At 45.4% G+C, this 24,663-nt stretch overlaps 1 protein-coding gene across 5 annotated transcripts in view; it reads left to right on the top strand.

Annotated features, from left to right (window-relative positions):
* PIK3CA (phosphatidylinositol-4,5-bisphosphate 3-kinase catalytic subunit alpha) overlaps positions 1-24,663 on the top strand; it is a 112,049-nt gene that overhangs the window by 16,354 nt on the left and 71,032 nt on the right. For all 5 annotated transcript variants that reach the window (XM_073578804.1, XM_073578803.1, XM_073578802.1 and 2 more), the window contains 5 exons: positions 2,445-2,862; positions 16,496-16,705; positions 19,238-19,488; positions 19,686-19,931; positions 20,023-20,108. In XM_073578804.1, coding sequence (XP_073434905.1) covers positions 2,511-2,862; positions 16,496-16,705; positions 19,238-19,488; positions 19,686-19,931; positions 20,023-20,108 — 1,145 coding nt within the window. In that variant the 5' untranslated portion in view covers positions 2,445-2,510. The remainder of the gene's footprint in view (positions 1-2,444; positions 2,863-16,495; positions 16,706-19,237; positions 19,489-19,685; positions 19,932-20,022; positions 20,109-24,663) is intronic.

The raw sequence follows: 24,663 nt of genomic DNA, 5'->3' as shown, positions 1-24,663 counted from the left end.
TTAACCATCCTGTTTTTGGATCTTGGAATCGGCTGCACATTTGAAATCAACTGTTCCTGTTTTTCGTTGTTGTTGTGTGTGTGTTTTTTTTTTTTTTGTTTTTTTTTTTATATACAAATTGTTTCCTGTGGTTATTCCAGCAGCTGACCGTTGCCCTGTATATCGGTTCTATCACACACAACCTCTCAAAGTGAGCATATCGCCTCTATCTTTCTATCCCTCCTACTTAGCTTTGCATATTTGCGCTTTGCATATTTTTTTCAGTTTAATCTCCCGAGGTAAAAGATTTCTGCTTCAGATAATCTCTACTGTACTTCTGCTGTATCTGTCACCAATGACCTCTACAGCCAGTGAATGTGTGCACGATTTCTGCCTTATTGTTTCATGGATTAAACATGACTGTAGGAACTCCCTGAAATCTCCCAGGCATTTCCTCCAGTTGTTTACTTGTTTTAAGAGCATGCTTGTGTCATAATTCACTGATTGTTCATAGACAAATCCGTTATTGATGCTATTACTGCTCGCCATGGCAGTAATAATGAGAAGTGTGTCAACATGAGAACATGGCTATTCAAGCGTATCATTGTCATACATTGTTACCATTCAGATTGTATTTTCTGCAGTTATTTTAGTGATAGAATTATACTTTTCATGTTTTTATTAAGGAAAAAAAATAGCAAGAAGACTATATCTGATCCTATGAGGCTGCGCCAGCGGTAGAAAAAGGAAACTTATCTGATCTTTTGAAAGTATTTGTGATTATTGTAGAAGTAACATGAAAACGCTCACCAGGGTTGCTGTACGGTATTTCCTAACAGGATTTACTTGTTTACCGACATTCATTTAGTATCTTTTATAGCCTTATTTCTCTCGAAACCTGAAAATTCTTGTGATTGCTTTCCTGCTAACATGTTATTCACTTGATGGTTCATGATATTACATTGTGAGTATAGCTATTGTCACGTTCCCTGTACTCCTCATCGGCATGCCCATCCATGGTGGAGTAGAAATGGACATCTGGATAACTTCTTTTCCCAACTTCATTTGGGAAAGATTAGAAATGTTCTATGAAATAGAAACTTTATATACAGTATTTTGCAGATTATAAGACACACCCCAAAATTTGAGGTGAAAAATAGGAAAAAAAAACTTTTTTTTTTAATAAAATGGTGGTGCTTTTTATAATCCATGCATCTTATTGCTTACCAGGGGTGGTGGCTGCGGTGAAGAGGGGTCACAGGGTCGCTGCTTGAGGAGGCAAGAGTGGAGCTTTGCTGCAGGCCGGGATGAGGGGGTATTCGGATGTGCGGTTCGCCTCTGCAGGACTCTGGTGTCTATCTGTGCTGCTGTGGGTGTCTCTGGTGCTGCGGGGCCTCTAACAACATTTTGTGAAAGGCCAGAACCCCCGCAGTTCCATGATTTCCTATTCGGTGGACTCCGGGAAAATGGCTGCCGGGGGCGGCGCATCCGCAGATGGAGATCTTGGCACCAAGATTTCGGGAGATGATATTAATAGTGATGAGCGAACGTTCTCCGATAAGGTGTTATCCGTGCAAGCTCTGGTGCTAACTGAGTGGCTTTGGCGCGTTTCAATAATATGTTCAAGTCCCCACACCAAACATATCCCATGCCTAACAAACTAGCAGTTCCATCATCTGTTGTGGCTGTCGACTCTAACGTATTTTTTTAAGGATGCCGAAGACACTAGGTTAGGACCCGAGCTTGCACACATATCAATCCCAGCACATTGACTTATCACTAATGTTTATCTCAACTGCAGTAATTTCTATTTCATAGAACATTTCTAATCTTTCCCAAATGTACCCAGGGTTACCGGAAGTTGGAAAAATAAATAATCCGAATGTCTAGTTCTTCCCCATAACAGACAGACATCCCGGTGATGAGTAGAGTGAACGGCCGAATATATCCTTTCACACATCTGGGTCTTTTTTTTTTTTTTTTTTTTTTCCCCCCCCTCTTTCTTTACCATTTTAAAACTAAATGAGGAAGAACTGTGTGAGCTTTTGAGTGCATGAAACACAGATGGAAAACCAAGGTAAAAAGGATGTCTTTCGTTCTTCATCCATTTTTATTTGATCCACATGGATTTTAATGTGCAAGTCTGATCTGCACACAGATCTGTATTTAAAACAAATGTGTATGGGTCAGTGTCCTGTCCATTGATCCTGTCCATAATGATGTAGTTTTAGTTGGGTTCTGGTTGCCCATCTTTTAGACATTTTTTTCTGGAATTCCTTTTTATTGGAAACTTTAGTCAAAAGGTCAAAATTAAAAGTAATTTTTGACATCAGCGATAGAAAAATAGACCCTTCTACTTTGGAATACCACCACTTTAAAATTTATTTTATAGTTTTCATTTTTTGTAGTTTGAATCTTTGTAAATTGATTTATTTAATTTGTTCTATATTTTCTTTTCTTTCCAGGTTCCATATGCAGGATACATGTTGATAGTTTTCTCCTAGAGAGATAACCAGTCTAGCTTGGCAATCATGCCACCAAGACCTTCTTCTGGGGAACTATGGGGGATCCACTTAATGCCTCCAAGGATACTGGTGGATTGTTTACTGCCAAATGGAATGATGGTGACATTAGAGTGCCTTCGTGAGGCTACGCTTGTGATCATTAAGCATGAGTTGTTTAAAGAGGCCCGGAAGTACCCTCTTCACCACTTACTCCAGGATGAGTCCTCTTATATTTTTGTTAGTGTTACACAAGAAGCAGAAAGAGAAGAGTTCTTCGATGAGACCCGTCGTCTGTGTGACCTTAGGCTGTTTCAACCGTTCCTCAAAGTAATTGAGCCTGTAGGCAATAGAGAAGAGAAAATCTTAAATCGAGAAATCGGTGAGTTCTATATAATGTTTTTACCACTAAGGTGTTACAGATATGACGATGTACATACAAATACACACTTGTAATAGTTGTGAGACTTTGTAAAGGCTTACTCACTCCTTTCTTAAATCACTTTAACCCCTTCACCCCGGAGGTATTTTCTTTTTTGCGTTTTCGGTTTTCGCCCCCTTTAACTTTTTTATTTTTCCATCAATATGACCTTGTGAGGGCTTATTTTTTTTGCGGGACTATTTGTACTTTTGAACGACCCCATTGGTTTTACCGTGTCGTGTACTAGAAAACGTGAAAAAGATTCCAAGTGCGGTGAAATTGCAAAATAAAAAATGCAATCCCACACTTGTTTTGGCTTTTTTGCTAGGTTCACTAAATGCTAAAACTGACCTGCCATTAGGATTCTCCAGGTCATTACGAGTTCATAAACACCAAACATGTCTAGGTTCTTTTTTTATCTAAGTGGTGAAAAAAAAATTCCAGACTTTGTTGGAAAATGACAATTTTTTTTTTTTTTTTTTTAAAGTCCCGTAGCGTCTCCATTTTTTGTGATCTCGGGTTGGGTGAGGGCTTATTTTTTGCATACCGATCTGACCGTTTTAATGATATTTTGATGCAGATACGATCTTTTGACCGCCTATTATTGCATTTTAATGCAATGTTGCAGCGACCAAAAGACCTGAAATTTTGGAGATTTGACTTTTTTTTTTTTTTATTATTTCTCGCAACGCCGTTTAGCTATCAGGTTATTATTTATTTATATATCACCATTAATTCCATGGTGCTGTACATGAGAAGGGGTTACATCAAAATACAAATAACACTTACAGCAGACAAACTAACAATGACAGACTGGTACAGAGGGAAGAGGACCCTGCCCTTGCGGGCTTACATTCTACAGGATTATGGGGAAGGAGTCCAATGATGTTTAGGTGGCTGCGTGGTCATTACAGTTTGTAAGCTTTTTTTTTTTTTTTTTTTTTTTTTTTTTTTTTTGAAGAGATGGGTTTTCAGGTTCTGTCTGAAGGAACCAAATGTGGCGGATAACCGGACGTGTTGGGGCACAGAATTCCAGAGGATGGGGGATATTTGGGAGAAATCTTGGAAGTGATTAGGTGAGGAGCGAATAAGCGTGGAGGAGAGAAGGAGGTCTTGGGAGGACCGGAGATTACGTGAGGAAAGATATTGAGAGATTAGTTCGGAAATATACAGATGAGAAAGGTTCTGGATGGCTTTGTAGGTCAGTGTTAGTAGTTTAAACTGGATACGCTGGGAAATTGGCAGCCAGTGAAGGGATTTGCAAAGAGGGTAAGCCAGAGTGTTGCGAGGAGAGAGATTAATTAGTCGGGCAGCAGAGTTAAGGACTGACTAGAAGGGTGCGTGAGTGTTAGAATGTAGGCCACAGAGCAGGATGTTGCAGTAGTCGAGGCGAGAGATGACTAGGGCATGTACAAGCATTTTGGTAGAGTGAGGGTTGAGCAAAGGACGGATTCTGGAAATATTTTTGAGCTGGAGGCAACAGGAGGTGGCAAGAGCTTGGATGTGCTGTTTGAAGTACAGGGCAGAGTCGAGGGTTACTCCGAGGCAGTGGATTACCAGTGCAAGGGAGAGTGTGATTTAATTTTTCTCCTTCGTCTCATTGGGGGACACAGGTATTATGCTACCGCCATCTGGAGGCTCACACTAAGTAAACAACACAAGGTTGGCTCCTCCGCCGTTTACGCCCTCGCCCCGATTGCGGGCAGAAACCAGTTTTATGCTTAGTGTCCTTTCGAGGCACATATGTCTGGTTTTCTCCAGACTTTTTTTTTTTTCTATGAAGATAAGACGGGCGACGGACTCTATTGAAAGGGTCCGATCTCCCCAAACCAACAACGGGTGAGCACGTGTGAGTATCGCCTCCACGTAACCTTTCCCGCACCGTGGGACATATCTGGGCCATGAGGCCGGACTTAGCCCTGACCATCCCTAGGTATGGAAACCATGGGCTGTACAGAGGCACAAGACAGTCCGAGCGGTCCCCACTGCTCCACCACCGCTAGACGGCGGTGCTGCAAGGCAGCGGACGGTCCTTCTCCTCAGCCCTGGAAGGAGGACAGAGCTAGGGTGCCTGCACCGTCCTGGATATCACCCCTCTTCCCTCTACCTGATCGGAAGTAGTCAGCATCCAGAGGGCATGGATGGGATGGCCTGGGAGGGCCCTGCTGCGTCCAGAGGGCCGGAGCCCTTACCTTCATGCGGTCAGCAGAAGTGCATCGGACTGACTGGAGTTCCTCATAGGCCCCCTTCCATTCCCCCCCCCCCCCTGGCGGCGGGACGGACACCGTGCCTGACGCTGGGTACCGACGTCGGCTCCATCCTTGGTATGCGGCGGGTGGACACTAAAAGTCCAGTCGCGGCTTCGGCCGGTGGTAGGCCGCGGCCGGAAATCCCGCGCTCCCTGTGCGACGTCACTTCCGGCGGCCCGCCCTCCGGAGCCTGGGCGGGCGCCGGATAAATTGAGCCCCCGGCTTCGCGTCAGGGTAGGCCGCAACCGGGAAAGGACAGTCGGCCCGCCCACAGCAGGACTGCGCACAGCGGAGAGGAGAAGCAGCACGTGTGGGTGACACAGGACCGGGTAAGTGCGGTCCCGACTGCGAGAGGCCGCGCTACGGACAATCGAGGAGTGATCTCCCCCACCCCCACATCCCCTAGCAGGGCAGTATTGAGACCTGACGGATACAGTATGGCTGGAAAAGGGAAGACGCACACGTTCCTATACGCTGCATGCATCTCCTGAAGGGCCTCGTTTCCGTGGGCGCAGTGCAATAAATTATGCGAAGCCTGCGACTCCGACCGAGCCCAGTGATCCAAATCCTCCAGATTGGGCCCTATCACTATCGCAGTCTATGGCATCACTTACAAAGGCGATCGACTCTCTTCACGCCCTAGATAGGGGCAAGGATAGTGGCTCGCTTATCTGAGAGGGGTCCTCCACCTCGCAAGGCAGGCACAAAGGAAACGAACCCACACAGCGTCTCCCGGCCCATCCGGTGCCTCGGCATCCGTGAGTTCGGCATCACGCTCTCCTTCACCAGTTGTCGGGAGCGGGCAGAGTTCAGATTATGACTCAAACGAGCCGCTGGACCTAGATACCCCGGGGTGTCGAGAAACAGTTGATAGCCTCATCGAAGCTGTTAATCAGACGCTGGGGGTTGAGGATGACGTCACCTTTGCCTCAGGCCATAAGGTATCCTTTAAGCGGGCTTAGCGACCGCATAGAGTGTTTGGCACTCACCCAGAGTTTGAGGACATAGTGCAGCGTCACAGGGAACGGCCGGATAAGATTTCTCGGGTCAGAAGACGATAGAGGCAAGATATCAGTTTGCCCCAGAGCTCTGTAAGAAATAGGCGGAATCCCCAGTGATGGATCCACCAGTGTCACGCTTGACCTCGAAAATCTTGTTATCTGTATCTAGTGGTTCTTCTATTAAGGACCCCACTGATCGGCTCATAGAGAGTTTGGCTCGCTCAGTTTTTAAAGCGTCAGGATCAGCACTCTCTCCCTCTTTCGCGGCAATGTGGGTAGCCAAGGCCATGATGTCATGGTCAGAGTCATTGAATAAAGTCTTGCAGGATAGAGACCTGCCTACGGAGGTATCCGAGATCGCGAGTCAGATTGCTATGGCTGGTGACTACTTAATCAACGCTTCCTTGGATGCGGCCAATTGTGCGGCACTTGCGGCCGCAAACGCGGTAGCCATTAGGAGTGCCCTATGGTTAAGGACAGGGCGGGCCAATTCAATTTCCAAGAAGTCCTTGGCTTCCCTGCCTTATCAGGGTGGCCGCCTGTTCGGAGAAAAGTTAGACCAACTCCTCTCCGATGCTACAGGGGGAAAAAGCAGCTTCCTCCCGCAACAAAAGGTCAAACAGCCGTTTCGCCAGGCTCAGGCATGGTTTCGGGCCTTTCGCAACCCCGGGTGGACGGCAGCGGCCAGCTCTGCCACTCCAAGTCGCTCCAACCAGGATAGGGAGCGACAGGTCTCATATAGAGCCAACCCATTGGGGAGAATGCGTGGTCGCCAGCCCAGGTCGAGGGGAACCAGGGCCCAGAGATCCTTAGCTAAATGACTCGGAGCACTTTTTAGGCGACATCAGCAGAGTAGGCGGCCGCCTGCTCTGCTTTCGGCATCTCTGGGTCGCGGTAGCACACGACTCATGGGTGGCGGAACTGGTGTCCTCAGGGTACAAGATAGAGTTTATCAAGTATCCCCCAAAATGATTTTTTTCTGTCCCGACTTCCCAAAGCGGAGCCCCGGGCAAGGGCGTTGCTAGGGGCCATCAATTCACTCCAGCACAACGGAGTCGCTGTTCCCGTACCAGAGCACGAGAAGGCTCAGGGTTTCTATTCCAATCTGTTCGCAGTCCCCAAAAAGGACAGGACAGTCAGGTCGGTTTTGGACCTGAAACTCCTGAACAAGTTCATCAGGAACAAACCTTTCCGAATGGAATCTCTCCGTTCAGTTATGTCGGTCATGGGGCAAGGAGAATACTTGGTCTCTATCGACATCCAGGATGCCTACCTGCATGTCCCCATTTTCCCTCCGCATCAGAGGTTTCTACGTTTTGCCATCAATGGCCGACATTTCCAGTTTGCAGCACTTCCCTTCGGGCTAGCCACTGCCCCCAGAGTGTTCACAAAGGTAATGGCAGTCATTATGGCCGTCTTACACTTTCGTGGCATAGTCGTCTTGCCATACTTAGACGACCTCTTGGTGAAGGGCCCCTCGTTTCGGGCATGCGAGGAGAATGTCAGCATTACGCTGGATACCCTCTCCCGCTTAGGGTGGTTGGTCAACAGGAAAAAATCATCCCTTGTCCCAGCCCAGAGGATTTCCTTTTTAGGGATGATCTTCGACACCTCCCGAGGGTTGGTAATTCTCCCTCAAGACAAAGCCCTAGCGCTCCGGCAAGGAGTCCAGAAGCTTCTACAGCCAGTCCAGCACATCATTCGATTTGGGATGAGGGTACTAGGGAAGATGGTGGCAGCAATGGAATCGATTCCGTTTTCCCGATTTCATCTTCGCCCCCTACAGAACGCCCTCTTGTCATCTTGGGACAAGAACCCGTTCACGCTCGATCATCAGTGCCAAGGCTATCCTCGCAAGTCAGTCACTAGAGTGGTGGACGATCAGGTCCTCCCTTCTTCAGGGAAAACCCTTTCCCCCAGATCAGTGGCTAGTGATCACAACCGACGCCAGCCTCCTCGGCTGGGGAGCAGTTTTTCGCCACCACACGACCCAGGTGCAATGGTCGCAACAGGAGGCACGCCTCCCGATCAACTTGTTGGAAATACGAGCGGTCCGGCTGGCGCTGCAACATTTTCAGCACCTTCTGGCAGGACGTCCCGTCCGGATTCAATCGGACAACGCCACGGCGGTGGCTTACGTAAATCATCAAGGGGGCACGCGCAGCAGGGCAACCATGCGCGAGGTGGGACACATGCTTCACTGGGCCGAGAGGAACCATTCGGTAATATCGGCGGTCAGGCCTAGACTCAGGATTGGCCCCGAGCTCCCTTAGGAGACAGATATCGGCGTTGTCCATCCTTTTCCAGCGAGAAATTGCTACCAATATGCAGGTGAGGACTTTCATCCAGGGAGTCTCCCACTTGGTACCACCCTATAGGGTGCCCCTGGACACCTGGGATCTTAACCTGGGCCTGAGTGTTCAGCAGGAAGCTCCTTTTGAACCGCTACAAGATATTTATTTGTCTTACCTTTCCTGGAAGATGGTATTCTTGGTAGCCATAACTTCCATTAGGCGTGTCTCGGAGTTGGCGGCCCTGTCTTGCCGAGCACAGTTTCTCACCTTCTACAAGGATAAGGTGGTGCTTAGACCAGCTCCCCCCCCCCCTTTCTGCGGAAGGTCGTGTCCTCATTCCACATTAATGAGGATATTGTCTTGCCCTCGTTTTGTCCAGCGCCAGTACATCGCGTGGAAAAAGCTCTTCACACGTTAGACCTGGTGAGAGCACTGAGAAGGTACGTGTCGCGGACGGCACCCTTTCGTCAGACGGACAGGCTGTTCGTGCTACCTGAGGGGCGCAGGAAGGGACTCGCAGCCTCAAAATTGACCATAGCCAGATGGATCCGTCTAACTATTCAGGAGGCCTACCGCATCAGGGGTGCGTCGGTTCCAGCAGGGGTCAGAGCACTCTACTCGGGCAGTGGGCGCCTCTTGGGTGCTTCAGCACCAGGCTTCGACGGAACAGGTGTGCAAGGCAGCAACCTGGTCCAGCCTGCACACGTTTACTAAACATTACAATGTCCATACTCGGGTTTCGTCAGATGCGAGCCTGGGTAGAGGGATTCTCCAAGCAGCGGTGGCGCACCTTTAGACATGAGGTGCATGTAGCTTGGATTGGTGAGTCAACTTCCCACCCAGGGACTGCTTTAGGACGTCCCACAGTACCTGTGTTCCCCAATGAGACGAAGGAGAAACATGGATTTTTGTGATAACTAACCGTAAAATCCTTTTCTCCGAGACGCTCATTGGGGGACACAGCACCCACCCTGTTAGCCAAGTTGGCTCTTGTTTATTGTGCATTTTTTGTTGATGTCAGGGTGGTTCTTTTCCAGACATATTGTTATCTGCAGTAAGCCTGATTTTCGTTATTCTACTGCTTTTGCACTAAACTGGTTTCCGCCCGCAATCAGGGTGAGGGTGTATACGGCAGAGGAGGAGCTAACCTTGTGGTGTTTACTTAGTGTCAGCCTCCAGATGGCGGTAGCATACACCCACAGTACCTGTGTCCCCCAATGAGCGTCTCGGAGAAAAGGATTTTACGGTGAGTTATCACAAAAATCCATGTATTGTGATAGATCAGGTAGGGGAGGTATGCGAGATGGAGGAAAGATAATTAGTTCAGATATGTCCACATTGAGCTTGAGGAGGCGAGAGGAGAAGGAGGATGTGGCTGATAGACACTCTGGGATTCTGGAGAGCAGAGAGGTGACATTTAGGCCAGAGAGGTAGATCTGAGTGTCATCAGCATATAGATGGTACTGGAAGCTATGGGACTTTCAGTTGTCCCAGGCCAAGGGTATAGATTGGGAAGAGAAGGGGTTCTAGGACAGAGCCTTTGACACCAACAGAGGGGGCGAGATGAGGAGGTAGTGTGGGAGTAGGAAATGCTAAATGTGCGGTTGGTAAGGTATAAGGAGGTCCAGGATAGGGCATGGTCTTTGACACCAAAAGAAGTGAAGATCTGTAGTAGGAGGCAGTGGTCAACTATGTCGAATGCAGAGGACAGGTCTAGAAGGAGTATAAAGAATTGTCTGTTAGCTTTGTCTGTAAGTGGGTCGTTAGTAAGGTTAATCCTTTTTTTTCATAACAGCTGACGTGTCGTGAAAGATGTGGGCTTACCGCCGTAGCCCACATCAAAATGAGGGAGTCAAACATCAGCGTCAATGTGTGCCCGATGTCGGAAAAAGGGGTTGTCCAGAATTTTTACACATTTAATGTGTGTATCTAGGCTGCAGAATGCTGACAATTTGTAATATAGTCACTGTCAGGATTCTGCACCATTGCCTAGCAACCACACTTTGGCATGTGAGCAACTCTGATTCTGGAGGAGCTCATCAAACCCCATCTAGAGCTTTCCTGTCTGGCAAAGACTGGACATAACGTCACAACAGACACCAAGCCCCCAGGCTCGGCCAGACCCTTCCCCTGCTTCCATCGATTCTTTCACTTGGGCAGTCAGCCTCCTCAGTGCCCTGATGATATGAGATCAACTCCTGCACAGAGCCAATCACTGGCTCTGCCCTCTTTGCCTGTATTGGTGAGGAGGCTGCTGCAGGAGCAAACATGGATTAGAAGAATCTGGCCCTGCAGGAAAAGTGGAGGAACACAGGAAGTAAGCATGGTAAGAAAGCAAGAAGATGGGTGAAGTATATATGACAGGCAGTTGTATAGGAAGGAACAGGAGAACAGAGCAGGAAGGGGAGACCTAGTGCCTGTCAGAGGTGGCATTGACTGAGGAGTAGACATTGACGCTATGTTATTGTGTCAATTCTTATGGAACTTATTTTTGGACTTCCATGCACTGCTTGACAAAATACAGGATTCCAATTATGATAGATTAATCATTTATTCCCAACGCGTTTCGAAGTAAGAACTTCCTAGTTGTTTGTCATCCCCTGAGGAAGAAGTAGTTCTTCGAAACGCGTTGGGAATAAATGATTAATCTTCTATCATAATTGGAATCCTGTGTTTTGTCAAGCAGCGCATGGAAGTCCAAAAATAAGTTCTATAAGAATTGATATATTAGCGGTCACTTGTTTGACCATTGGACGTGCAGCAGCTGACTACTAATCTTATATGCCTGATCTCTCCTACAACAGGTGAGTGGATTTCTTATATATTTTTTAATATTAACCCGGATAAAACCCTATTTGCGCTTTTCTGTTAATATAGTGTATTATATTGCTGCTAGATTATAGCCCGATGCTATCGCATCGGGAGGATGCGATAGCATCACACCTCTTGCCATGTTAACCCTCAACACACACACTCCTCAACACACACTCCTCTCACCTTTCACCATCTCCACTCACTCCTTCACTCCACATACGACCCCTTCTCTCACTCCGTCTCTCATACTCACGCCGTCATCGCCGCTGCTCCACGATCCCCGACATCATCTTCCGCCGGCGCCATCCTGGATCCAGACGTCCTTCCACGCCGGCGACATGTTCTTGCGGCGACGCCATCTTGAGTATCATGAAATCCCGCGATACTCAAGATGGCGTCGCCGCAAGAACATGTCGCCGGCGCGGACGACGTCGGGATCCAAAATGGCGTCGGCGAAATCTTGCGAGTTTTCGCCGACGCCATTTTGGATCCCGACGTCGTCCTCGTTGGCGACATGTTCTTGCGGCGACGCCATCTTGAGTATCGCGGGATTTCATGATACTCAAGATGGCGTCGCCGCAAGAACATGTCGCCGGCGTGGAAGGACGTGTGGATCCAGGATGGCGCCGGCGGAAGAAGATGTCGGGGATCGTGGAGCAGCGGCGATGACGGCGTGAGTATGAGAGACAGAGTGAGAGAAGGGGTCGTATGTGGAGTGAAGGAGTGAGTGGAGATGGTGAAAGGAGTGTGTGTTGAGGAGGAGTGGTGTGTTGAGGGTTAACATGGAAAGAGGTGTGCGGTGACGTCACCGGTTACAACTGGACGGAAGTTGTTACAACCAGAAGCTGCTTAGGGCATTTATTATTATAGATGTTATTGTGGGCAGGGGCACATGGAAGAAGTGGGTACAAGTCTGTGCTAGAGAGCAGTAACCTTGTAAGTCCTGCAAAACATCTAGAGAAGTTTTATAGGTTTTTCATAGTAATAGGACTTGTGGGGCTGTGACTATCAATTTATCACAGTAGGGATGCCAGTGTCTTATCTGCTGAGAAGGCAGGAACTGTATGTGCAGTGTAATCTAGTGCGTAAAGTGACATGTATTTGGGTGAGTGACGCTTGAGTTCCTTTTGCTGTCAGTGTTGGTCCCTGCTATATGGGATGAATTATAATGTGGGAACACCTAATGGATACCACTATTTTATCATTGTGTTCTAATTTGTGGCTGGCACTACCACGTGGCTACTGTTGGAAAATATCGTCCGCATGGTAGTCCCAGTCTGAAGGTAGCTCCTACCAATTAAAGGGGTTTGTACTAAGTTTGGTAGTTATCCATGATTCATGAAAATGGCAGCGGTGTGCCTCAGTATATGTCCCTTTTTTATGTTAGCAAAATTGGGAGGTATGGGCAAGTCCCTTGTCTTCTTCACAGCGCTGACCTGGGCATATCATGCTTCACCTGCATGTCAGCACTGTGTGATGGCGGAGGCAGCTGATTGGTCCAAGCTGTGCCATCAGCTATTATCAGTCACAAATACATTGTCTGTGTGTCTTGTGGACACCTGCCTTCTCCACAGGGCGTCTGTCACTTCCGTAGCTTTTCTTTTAAATATTTTGTAAAAGAAAAAAGCTAATTAGCAGAAGGCTGTTTGGACCAGCGCTGATAACAGATGAAGATGGCAGCCAGGGAGTATAATACCAAGGCCTGTAAATTTAGATTAGTGGCACCACCCCAGCGTTGCAATAAAAAAAAAATGCTGGACTGGTGTTTTAAAACTACCAAACTTTTCCATAGTTCTAAAATGTAGACAGTTTTCTTTAAAAATATCCCCTATTTTTATTTTTCTTCCCTATAATGTTTAATAGGAAACTTTTTATCATTAGATGTCTCATTTAGTGCAATAGTATGTGAAAACAATTCTCTCATGCTAAACTGCTGTGACGTTCTGTTGGCGTCATTTGTAGGGACTAGTTTGGTTATATTGCCGAACTTTTTGTTTTTCTAATCTTTATACATCCAAAAGTCCATACAAACCACTGTGGATGAAGCCGGGTGTTGATAAATGTATTTAGTCACATAAAATCAAGACTAGAAAAGGAGAGAAGATTGGGAGTATTATTATATTATTTTTATTTATATTTTTGGGGGGAGACATTAATAATTAAAGGATGCTGCAGCTCTTTATTTATTAGAAATCCTCATTGGAACAGTAGATGGGGCCTGATATATCTGCGTTATCCACGCTGATCTTGATGAGATTTGCTATAGTCAGACACTTCTGAGTCATGAAAAGGCATGTGGTTCTTCATTAATCATGAGCGTCAGGCAAGTGGCGTGCAACTCCATCCCACACTGGAGTAAGATTTGTTGTTTCGTGACCGCTGCCGCTTGTCAAAAATTTGATAAGCAGCAGTCGCCACACACCTGTCAAACCTTCTCTCCACCCACTTTGTCAGAGCTGGGCGAAATGGTGTGAGAGCGCCAAAATTGTGCGGCTTTTCACTCGTAAATGCTTTGCTTCACGCCCTAAATAATTGAAAAAAAATAAAGACAAATGTCCAATTATTTTGCTGTATGCCAAATTCATTTTGAGAATTCAAATTAATTTCAAATTTATTCATATGATATAGCAAATTAATAGTGCTGGCATGTAGACTAATCGTGGGCGACCAATTGGTGATACTCCTGCAGTAGTTTGGTATTTCTGTGTGCTATACTTATTTCCATAATCACTGGGCTTCATACTAAACTTCAAATCATTATCATAAGCATGATTGTGCTGAAGGTTAAAGGCCACCCTCCATACACATTAGAGAGGTGTTGGCCAAACCATTACCTGGATAATGGCTATTTCCACTATGCACTGGAAGGTCGTAAGAATCGGGCACTCGCTTATCTCCTAATTCATATATGTCCAAAATACATCAACCTGGTCTATTGCGGTTAGGAGCTGCTAGACGAGAAGTGATTCCAACCTAAAATTATTAATTTTAAAATGGATATTTACCGTATATACTCGCGTATAAGCCAAGATTTTCAGCCCATTTTTTTGGGGGCTGAATGTCCCCCTCTCGGCTTATACACGAGTCATATACTGGGGGTCGGCGGGGGTGTCAGAGATCATACTCGCCCCCTCCTGGTGCGGTCTCTGCAGCCCCCTGCTTGTTCCATGGTCTCGGCGCCCCTGCTCTTCCTGCGTTCAGCGGTCACGCAGTATCTCTCATTAAAGTAATGAATATGCGCATATTCATGACTATAATGAGCGGTGACCGCTGAACGCAGGAACAGCAGGAGTGCCGAGACCATGGAAGAAGAGGGGCTGCAGAGACCGTGCACCAGGAGGGGAGGAGGACGGGGAGCAGTGCAATATTAACCTGTCCCCGTTCCACCACCGCATCCTCTGACTGTGACGTTCAGGTCAGAGGGCGCGATGATGTAGTCAGTGCGCGCCGTCTGCTGAACGTCACTGTAGAGACCCGGGAGACAGAGCGGCGCCCTGTGATGGAACGGGGACAGGTGAATATCGCCAGTGCCGGGGGCCTGAGCCAGCGGTGACACCGGCACCTGTCTCCCATAACGTGCCGGTGTCCTCGCCTGCTAAGGACACCAGCACCTGGCCCCCAGCGACAAGAGGTGAGTGTCATAATTTTTTTTTTCTTTTTTTTTTTTAATTGCTGCAGCAATACATGGGGGTATTTATCTATGAAGCATCTTCTTGGGCCACCATTAACCCTTGTGCAGCATTTTATGGGGGGTATTTATCTATGGAGCATCTTTTTGGACCACCATTAACCCTTGTGCAGTACTACCCTCGGCTTTTACTCGAGTCAATAAGTTTTCCCAGTTTTTTTGTGGCAAAATTAGGGGTCTCCGCTTATACTCGGGTCGGCATATATACGGTATTTATAAACAATAAAATAAAAGACCGTGATAAGATGATTAAAAAAGACAGGGCAATGAACCTCCAAAAAGGGAGGGAGATGCACAGTATAATTGCATTAAAGATATGAAGGGACCAAAAATATATGCCTAGGCTAATAGGACAACCACTAAAAAAATATATATACGGTACATAATTGCACAGAGTACCATCAACAGATTATGAGAGAGTGCGGTGTGCTATTATAAAGTGCTGCTTAGTGGATGAGGTACATTAGTAGAAAAAATGTATTGGATAATTAAATAGTGTTAAACCTAGGAAAGTTTCACACCATTAGCAATAAGTGTGCAATAATGAAGAATGTATGACAATAATGCACCCACAAAAAACTAATAAACACTACTGCATTGGCATAATAAATTCTCACCATACAATTGTAAGGGTATCCCAGTGTTAGTGCAATGCTCATACACATGAATTCATTACCTGGGTAAACAATGATATTTAATCCATGCAGCCAGCCCTGCTGGGTAAGGGATAGGTGCGAATGGTCCCTGTAGCAGGCTGTGCCTCCCTCACACCCGACGAGTGTTATTTCGCTGCTTCTTTGGCCCCCTCATGTCTAGTCCTCGCATGTCTAGTCGGCACTGTACCCCATATGTATACAAGTCGCATATGCAATTGCAGTCATGTTGCTGGCACTGGAGAATGTCTGTGCACAGTACATGTGCTGTGAGGATTCACAAGTCTTCAGTCACATACAGAGACTGCAGACTGGTACCCCAAGGCCAGACAACAAAACAGGGCGGGGATGAAATGACCTTGTGGGCTGAAGGTTTCCCATTCCTTGGTTTAAAGTCGAATTGCTATTGTTAGAGCAGCCATTAATGGTATTCACACTGACATCCTTTTGCGTGCAAATGCTTCCATTTTAGTACCAACAACCTCCCGCTAGTGAGCACAGTAAGGACCCTCCTCCTCCTTTCTCAACCTGTTTCTCCAAGTAGTCACAGCTAAGACATCCATTCCCTCTTTGCACTTGTTTTCAAAGACTCTCCTCTGCTGTCAGGAAGCTGCATTTCAGTGGGCTATAGCACCATTGTAGGTGATTTCTGCAGACATACACCACAGCAGGCTCACAACCTGCCGTCATCATATGAATGCCATTATATGCTTTCTCTCCTCGGAGGGTCTGACCATTTCAGCAGGGATGTGTAGAGTTCTATGTGTTCAGTGGCTGCTTGTGATTTCATGTATTGAGCCCTAGGTGTAAGTGTAGCTTGGGTTTCTGTATAACCTCACATAATGGATGTAGCGATTGTTATTTTACTTGACAATATTTTTCCTGCTTTTGAAAGGTTTTGCAATAGGAATGCCTATTTGTGAGTTTGACATGGTAAAGGATCCAGAGGTTCAGGACTTCAGGAAAAATATTCTCAATGTCTGTAAAGATGCAGTGGAACTTCGTGATGCAAATGGCCCAATCAGTCGAGCACTTTATGTTTACCCTCCCAATGTAGAATCCTCTTCAGAGCTTCCCAAGCACATAGAAAACAAAATGGACAAAGGTAAGTGATTATTCCACTATAGACAAGATCTGCCAGGTGCTTCAAAGCTCATATTAATGCCAGACTGATTCTTCAGAGGTTATTTTTTGTTGTGCAATGTTGTGGCGATGTCATTATATTCTAGATCTTCCTGTAATTGGGAATACAGGTAATGGGGTTGTCCCATCTTCTATAGGGTATTTCCTAGATGGTATAGAACCCGTCTGTTACACCATTATCAAAAAAAGGTGAACAGAAAAAGCACAATTTCAAAGCCCAAATGCAAGGAACTATCTGCCCCTTGTAGAACAGGACGAAACGCGCGTCGGGGTGAGGGACGCGGCTTTCATTCCACACGTGGCAGTGGGCTTGGTGAGATATTTTCACAGCATATTTTTTTGCTTACAGCTTTGGTACAATTTCTAGCAGATAGTTCCTTGCATTTGGGCAATTTATCTATGGCTGACAGCCGGGATTCAGTGTATTTAGCCTATTCTAAAGCGCTTTTGTAAGCTATGGCCCATGCTTTTATAATTGCAGCTTTGTTCAAGCGCATTTTGTGAGGGGGAATTTTGCCGTGTGTTGTGAATATAATTTTTGTCTGCTGAAATTGTTTATTTTTCTCTACCTTTTGCTCATATTAATGTGTTTAAAGGGGTGATTAGCCTTGTATGTCCCACAATAAATGCTATTTTTTACAATTTTTCTATTTGGTATTTTTTAATTTGTATTGTAATAAAATAATTTTTATCTCACTGTTTTTGTAACTGTGCTTTTTCTGTTCACCTTTTTTTGATAATGGTGTAACGGACGGGTTCTATATTATTGCAGGTGGCACATATAATTGTTGGATTGCAAAGTGATTATATTTCCTAGATGGGTCTAACATTTGTTCTTGGTAGAACAGGGCTCTGCTGCCCCCTTCAGGAATGTAGATGTGCACACGTGTACTTGAGTCCCTCCATTCATTTCTATTGGAGCATCAAAATTGTAGAGCTGGCTTCAAATAGAAGCTATTGAACAGTTATGGCACTTTATGATGTTCTCCCAGATAGAACAGTCACTTTACTGGGGTATTCCCATTTTCAAGTTCCTATCCAAATGTGTAGTAGGTGTAATAGATGTCACTATGTGAGTGGTTGTACCCATGAACACCTAAGCTACTGCGATGCCCTGCACATGGGGTAAGCAACATGGCGAATCTGAAGAACTATACTACATTTGTAATTGGAGGTATTTGCCAATAGTAATAATATTCCTACTCCATATTGGGATATGATCTTGGAGATGGGAATACCCGTTTTAAGTATATTCTCAGGCATATTCTCTGTTAAAATGACAGATTTGCTGCTTTTTTTTTATCTACATTGTAACTTTATAGAGATATAGGAGTGACTTCAACAACTTGGGAGGGAAAATCTCTTGATTCAATCTTTCTGAGGCGTACAGATGTGGCAAATGTTAATTTGACAGCACATTACATACCATAAGGCTATGTTCACATGTTGTGTTTTTTCCTAAGGCAAAACCTGCTCTCTTGGCAGTAAGAAACTTTCCTCAAAAAAGCAGGTTTTGCTTAGGTTTTATTACATTTTTTTGCAGTTGTTTTTTTTTTTTTTTTTTCCATCAGGGCACTTTTGTCTCTTGTGCACGCTGATAAAGTTTAGTGCATAAAATTAATAATCTGATTCTACTTCATCAGGTTTTGGCACCATAAATGCAGCAAAAACCTAATACCTGTGTTTTTGGAAGTGTGTTTTTTTTTTTTTTACCACCCTTCGCTTTCAATGGGTGAAAAACGCTGAAAAAACACTGAAAGTGACATGCTGCGTTTGGCAAAAACCAAGGTATAGCACAAAATACTGAGTACAAAAAACAAGCTGTGTGCGTGAGATATCTGAAATCTCAGACTTTGGTACTGTAAAACGAAGCTGAAAATTTGCCTAAAAAACGCTGAAAAAACTCAATGTGTGAACATAACCTTAACCTTCCTTTAACACCTCAAAAGCCTTTGAAAATACCACATTAGGCTTTCAGCATCATGTTATCTGTAAATATAATTTGCCCTCTGCAGTGTATAATTCCAGTTATCAAAGCAGAATACCTTTTCAACTGCATTCAGTGTATGGTGGGCTCATATATTAAGGCTATGGCTACAAGGCAACGTTGGCTGTGTCACTTGTCGTACAACCAAGGTTCACTCAGTGCCACTCCTACATTGCAGTGCAACACAAGTGAATGTGGGTACTGCAAGGTACTCGAGGGTACTGCAACTGTGATCACTTAGGTGACTAAAAATCTCACGTGTTTGGACTGTGACAAGCAGGACTCTCGGGGTAACCCATTCACTTATATTGCGTTGCAATGTAGCAGCAGCACCGAGCGACCTTTGGTCTTGGGACACGTGCCGCAGCTAAGGTCACCTAATAGCCCTAGTCTAAATCACAATGGCTATAGTCAGGACAGGTGTGCACACAAACACACACCTTATCCCCTTGTAATTTTATCTACCGTTTCTTCTAATCCTCATTGACTACTTCATTCCTACTACAGGGCATATAATTGTGGTTATTTGGGTCATTGTATCCCCAAACAATGAAAAGCAGAAGTACACTTTAAAGATCAGCCATGATTGTGTACCAGAACATGTAATAGCAGAAGCGATAAGGAAAAAGACACGGAGTATGCTATTGTCCAATGAACAGCTCAAGCTTTGTATCCTGGAGTACCAGGGGAAATACATATTAAAAGTTTGTGGATGTGATGAATACTTTCTGGAAAAGTATCCACTGAGTCAGTATAAGGTGAGAAGACGTCTTTTGATTCTCATATTAATCCTTATTTTAGTTTACCCCACATACATAGCTGTAAGCTTTGAGCAAGTGTTGCATAATTTTGTGTGCAATTTTATCACTTTAGGAATGTATGGTGTTCTGAATAGTGGCGTATTTTGCAATTCCCAATGTATACAGTGTTTGTTTTTTGTTTTTTTATATTGCAGTATATCAGAAGCTGCATTATGCTTGACCGGTTGCCCAATTTAATGTTGATGGCGAAGGACAGCTTATACAACCAGATCCCAGTTGACACGTTCACTATGCCCTCATATTCAAGAAGAATTTCGACAGCAACACCTTACATGAATGGAGAAGCTTCTGCTAAATCTCTATGGGCGATAAACAGTACTCTTAGAATAAAAATTCTCTGTGCTACCTATGTCAACGTAAATATCCGAGATATCGATAAGGTACTTTTTTTTATCATTTATGTATCGTTTTTGCTTTTGTTTTCTTTTGTTTGTACCTTGTTAATTTTTGTATAAACCTCATTTGCTTTAGATCTATGTCCGTACTGGTATGTTTCATGGAGCTGAACCATTGTGTGACAACGTGAACACTCAGCGGGTCCCCTGCTCAAATCCAAGGTGATTTCTTTTATCATTGTTGTGGTTTTCATATAAATTTTTTTTTTTGCATTTAGACCTGCCTTTTCATTCTTTCTCCAATATGGCTGTCAGGAATGTAATCTTTAGAAATCAATTATATAAAAAAAAAAAAAATGCTGTCTTTCTCTTGCTATGAAATACTATAAAAGAAAGTTGTGAAAACTGTATATTGTCCTCTTTAGTTTGGTCCATATTGAGCTGCTAAGCTGTAAAATGTGACTAGTTGAGACTTTCTTGGATTGGGAAAGAAATGTTAGCATGACAATTGTGAGTACTCCTCTTTTAAGTATGGGCCACATTTATCATTGTTTGTACCATTTCATTATTGAAAATGCTTAAGGCCTGTTTCACACATCCGTTTTTCCCCATCAGTCAAAATCCGCCGTTTTGCAAAAAAAAACAGATCCGCCATTTTTCTTGGCGGATCCGTTTTTTTCTCCATTGACTTGTATTAACTGCGGATCTTGACGGATGGGCATCTGTTCGGTCCGTTTTTTTACGGATCCGCCAAGATTTTGCCGTCCGCTGAGCGGACAGGACGGACAATGAAACGTTTTTTTTTCCCCGGCCGGATCCGCATTTTCTATTGCGCATGCCCGGGAGAAATGCCTGTGTCGGAAATTTAACCCTAAACTCGGTTCTGGCCTCTGAAAAAAATTCTCTCTCTCTCGGCAGCAGTTCCTTTAAAATTCTTCCTTCGCCGGATCCGTTAAAACAATGGTCCGGTGCCAAACAACGTGGTCAGTACATGAACGGATCCGTTGTCCACCATTTCAACGGATTTTAACTGACGAAAAAAACAGATGTGTGAAACAGGCCTAAGCCAAATGTATTAGCTACTGCAGTCTCTTTTTAACACTTCTTTATTTTTTTTGTAAACAGTACCAACACCAAAACTTAGTGATGCAAAAAGGGGCATGGTTAACCTTTTGGAATGATGTGCAACATAATTAAGGTTGCATCTCTATACACAAGTTTAATTCTAGTTGGGTCATAGTGGAATTAAATGGAGCAATTACACTTGTTAAACCATTATTAATCTGTATCAAAAAATGCTTTTTGCACAAAATTCTACATTAACGTGCAACATTTAACTTACTGGTGTCACTCAATTATTTTTTTTTTTTTTTTTTAACACTGGTAAGTTTCCCATTTGGGATGCTAAAAAGTTGGAATTTGTTAAAAAATTCAGACTTCATTTGCCACATTCTATACATCCCTAGGCTCTTATCTAACATTGGGAAATGTTAAAGGGGTTAACCAGTACTTTTTGTTTGGTTTTTTTCCTATGAAGCTAATAAATTACTGTCAGGTAGTCTGGATTAGCTGTTTGTTCTGTCCTGGGATGATCTCTCCCCTCCCAGGCTATGTACCTCTCATGCTGGTGAGCCTCTTGCTTCCTGTGCTGCCAAGTAGGTAGAGCTGCTTTCTCTGTTTCGCTCTGCTCTACCGATGTGGTGCCACTGCCAATGTCATGCTGATTAACAGCCAGTTCCTCGCTACTCAACTGTGGTAGCCTGTTGTCGATCATCATGATGTCTGCAGTGATGCCCCATATACGAAGCAGACTAGAAGCGAAAGAGCTGCTCTGTGGACATGGCAGCACAGGAAGTCGGAGAATCGCTGGCAGGAGCTCCGTGACCACCCTGAGTCAGGAGAGATCATCGCAGGACAAAACATGCAGCTAGTTAGCAACTACCCACCAGTAAATAGTTTTTAGTCCTATGAAAAAAAAAACAAGTCCCAGATAAACCTTTTAAGCGTCCATGCTTAATTTGCCCCCAATTTATCATTTTAGGTGCGGCAATTTATAAATATGTAGTGGTGGGGTTGCAGTAAGTATACTAGTGATTTGATGCATTTGATATTTTTTTTTTTTTTTTATAAACCAGTGTGTGTGTATCAGTTCTGTGATCACGATTTCACATAAGTGTCTGTAAGCTATATCTTATTTGTTAAGTGATATTTCTCTATCACTTCATTGGGGGATACAGGAACCCTGGGTGTATGCTGCTGCCACTAGGAGGCTGACACTATGCACAAAAAAAGTTAGCTCCTCCTCTGCAGTGTACACCCCACCAACTAGCACTAGGCTACTCAGTTTAGCTTAGTGTCAGTAGGAGGTGGACACGGGTCATTCTTTAGACCCATATGTACCTCAGCGTTCGTCGTTTCCTTTCAGGTGCCCAGAGGGATACAGTGTGAATAGTCGCAACTGTACTCCCACAAAGAGACTGAGTACAGCTTGTACTTCCACCCCGTATCTTCATATGTCTTCCCGGCAGGACCAAGAGCCCCTAACACAGAAGCATGTTTAGGCGACCCGGATCCAGTCCTTGCCCCCGTCGCCTTACCCACTCGCCCAACAGAGCCTGTCGGTACTCGGAGGCGAAGACGTCCCACAGTGCAGCAAGTTCGGACGTCTTACATTTTCAAATAGAGAGGTACCTTTCTCCTCTATCCACAAGGTTTCAAGAAAGGAAAATGAAGGAAAAAAAAAGGGGAGAAATGAGGGAAATATTTTTCCTTTATTGTGGCCTTTTGGAGCGCTGGGGCGTTTTTAACAGGGGCCTTTACTCCCTAGTTTCTAAGCAAAATAGGGTGCTGGGCTACCTTTTTAGTGCTTCTTTAATGACCTCCGTGCCGCTCCCCCCTGCTCCGGCAGTGAGGAGAATTAATCTAGGCCCCGGCTTTTCGGGCCTAGCGCTCTGCATTATCTCCACCCCCTTTTCTCTCTGTATCCGGGTGGGCTTTTCTCCCGCCCAGCTTGTCTCTTCTGGACCTGGCGGTTAGCTCCGCCCACTCCCTCAGCCACTGTGAGTGTAGATCGCTGCCATCTTGTTCCTCCTGGATATGGCGGCTGGCTCCCCCTCTTCCCCCTGGGTCCCTGAGAGCAAGTATATCCGGAGAAAGCGCGCTCTTCCCTCCTGCTGCGCGTGCTTTTTCACTGAGACCCCAAACTGTCTCCTTCCTTCTGGACGCCCCGCAGACTACTTGGTACCTGCAGGGACTTGCTTCGGCCTGTTCTGTCGGCAGCCTGGAGAGTGGTCCACGCTACATTATACTTACAATGATATGTGACGTTTGTGCTATTTGAGCAAGATTTGTTTACCATCACTATTTGGACACGATTATATTATGTAGTAATATTATACTCTTCTTACTGTGGACACTTTACTCCTCTGGACATACCCACCTTGGGCAAGTTGTCTTGATGCTGGGGTCATCAGGTTACCACCTCCTAGCCCTGTTTATCCGTCTGTCTTTATGATTTTTATTACATGTTTAATAAAGATGTTTAGATTTTTTGACTTCATGACTGCCTGCTCTTTTAGATTTATTGGTTATTCAATGCAGTTGTCCATACTTTATCCATACTATGGTGGCTTTGTAGGATAATGCTATATATTGGACTTATATTTACTTCTGTTTCCACCTATGATGTTCATCAGAAATCTCCTATTTCGGCAGCCTGCATAGACTGTGAGTAGCTGCTCTGCAGCCTGACAAGCTCCTCTGCATCTTCCTGTCCCCTAACCTTCTGGCACCTGTTAGTGAGTCTGTCTCATCGTGCCTAAAGGAGACTGCTCTCGCCCTCCTACCTCTTCCTCCTTTTCTTCTGCTCTGGTCAGTCATTTTGTGTGCTCTTCGTGTAAGTGCAAGCTTCCTTTGGGTCAGTCCCCTCCCCTCTGTCAGACCTACAGCAACCCCATTGTATCCACCCCCCAGGAGCCCCTTTCTGTCCCAGGTGACAGCGAAGTCCCTGTTCCAGGCTAGGCTGCCTCTCTCACAGTCTGTGGCTGACCTCACCAAGGTGCCACAGACCCTGGTTGTCTGTACTTGACAGGTTGCCCCTTCTTATGCCCTCAGCCGCTAGTGGGTCACAGGAATCACTGTCCGGGCCTTCTAACAGGGGCAGCAAGAGACCAAGACAGGAGTGCCTTTCTAGGTCGTCTTCCCGCTCCATCTCACCCCCCCCCCCAGGCCTTCCCGGCAGTCTGCCTCTCCCCGATCTTGCTCTCCCGAGTTAGGCAAGACGTTCTTGGACGCGCCTTTAGAGGATGAATCTGATCTGGCTTCGGACCAAACCTCTAACGTGAGACTCTTGGTCCAGAGCCTCATTGTGGCGGTCAACCAGACTTTTTTACATCAAGGACACCTATGGAACCTGCAGATCAGGCGGTTTCATTTAGACGGCCAAAACCATCTTCCAAGGTATTCGCCCCTCATGGAGAATACTTACCAGGGAAAGGGAGAACCCGACCAAAAGCTTTCAGAGAGAAAAGCGCCTTGGCCTCCTGTATCCCTTTTCTCCTGAGCTCACCACTAAGGCTGGGGTCACAGTGCGTTTAGGCAGTCTGTTTAACTGCGTTAACGCTGCCATAGACCCCCATTATGTGGCGCATCGCGATGTATGCCGTAAAGCGGCACGTGTTCCCGATGTGCCGTCAAACACTGACGGAGCCTCGGATGCAGGCTGCAGCATCTGAGGCTCCGTCACCGCTAGCGCTGATGAATCATCAGGGTTAGCGGT

This window comes from Dendrobates tinctorius, unplaced genomic scaffold (assembly GCF_039654945.1).
Source record: "Dendrobates tinctorius isolate UK_male_01 unplaced genomic scaffold, ASM3965494v1 ptg000060l, whole genome shotgun sequence".
NCBI classification, from domain to species: Eukaryota; Metazoa; Chordata; class Amphibia; order Anura; family Dendrobatidae; genus Dendrobates; species Dendrobates tinctorius.
The sequence above is the reverse complement of the archived record's forward strand: the minus strand, read 5'-3'. Positions and strand labels throughout refer to the sequence as shown.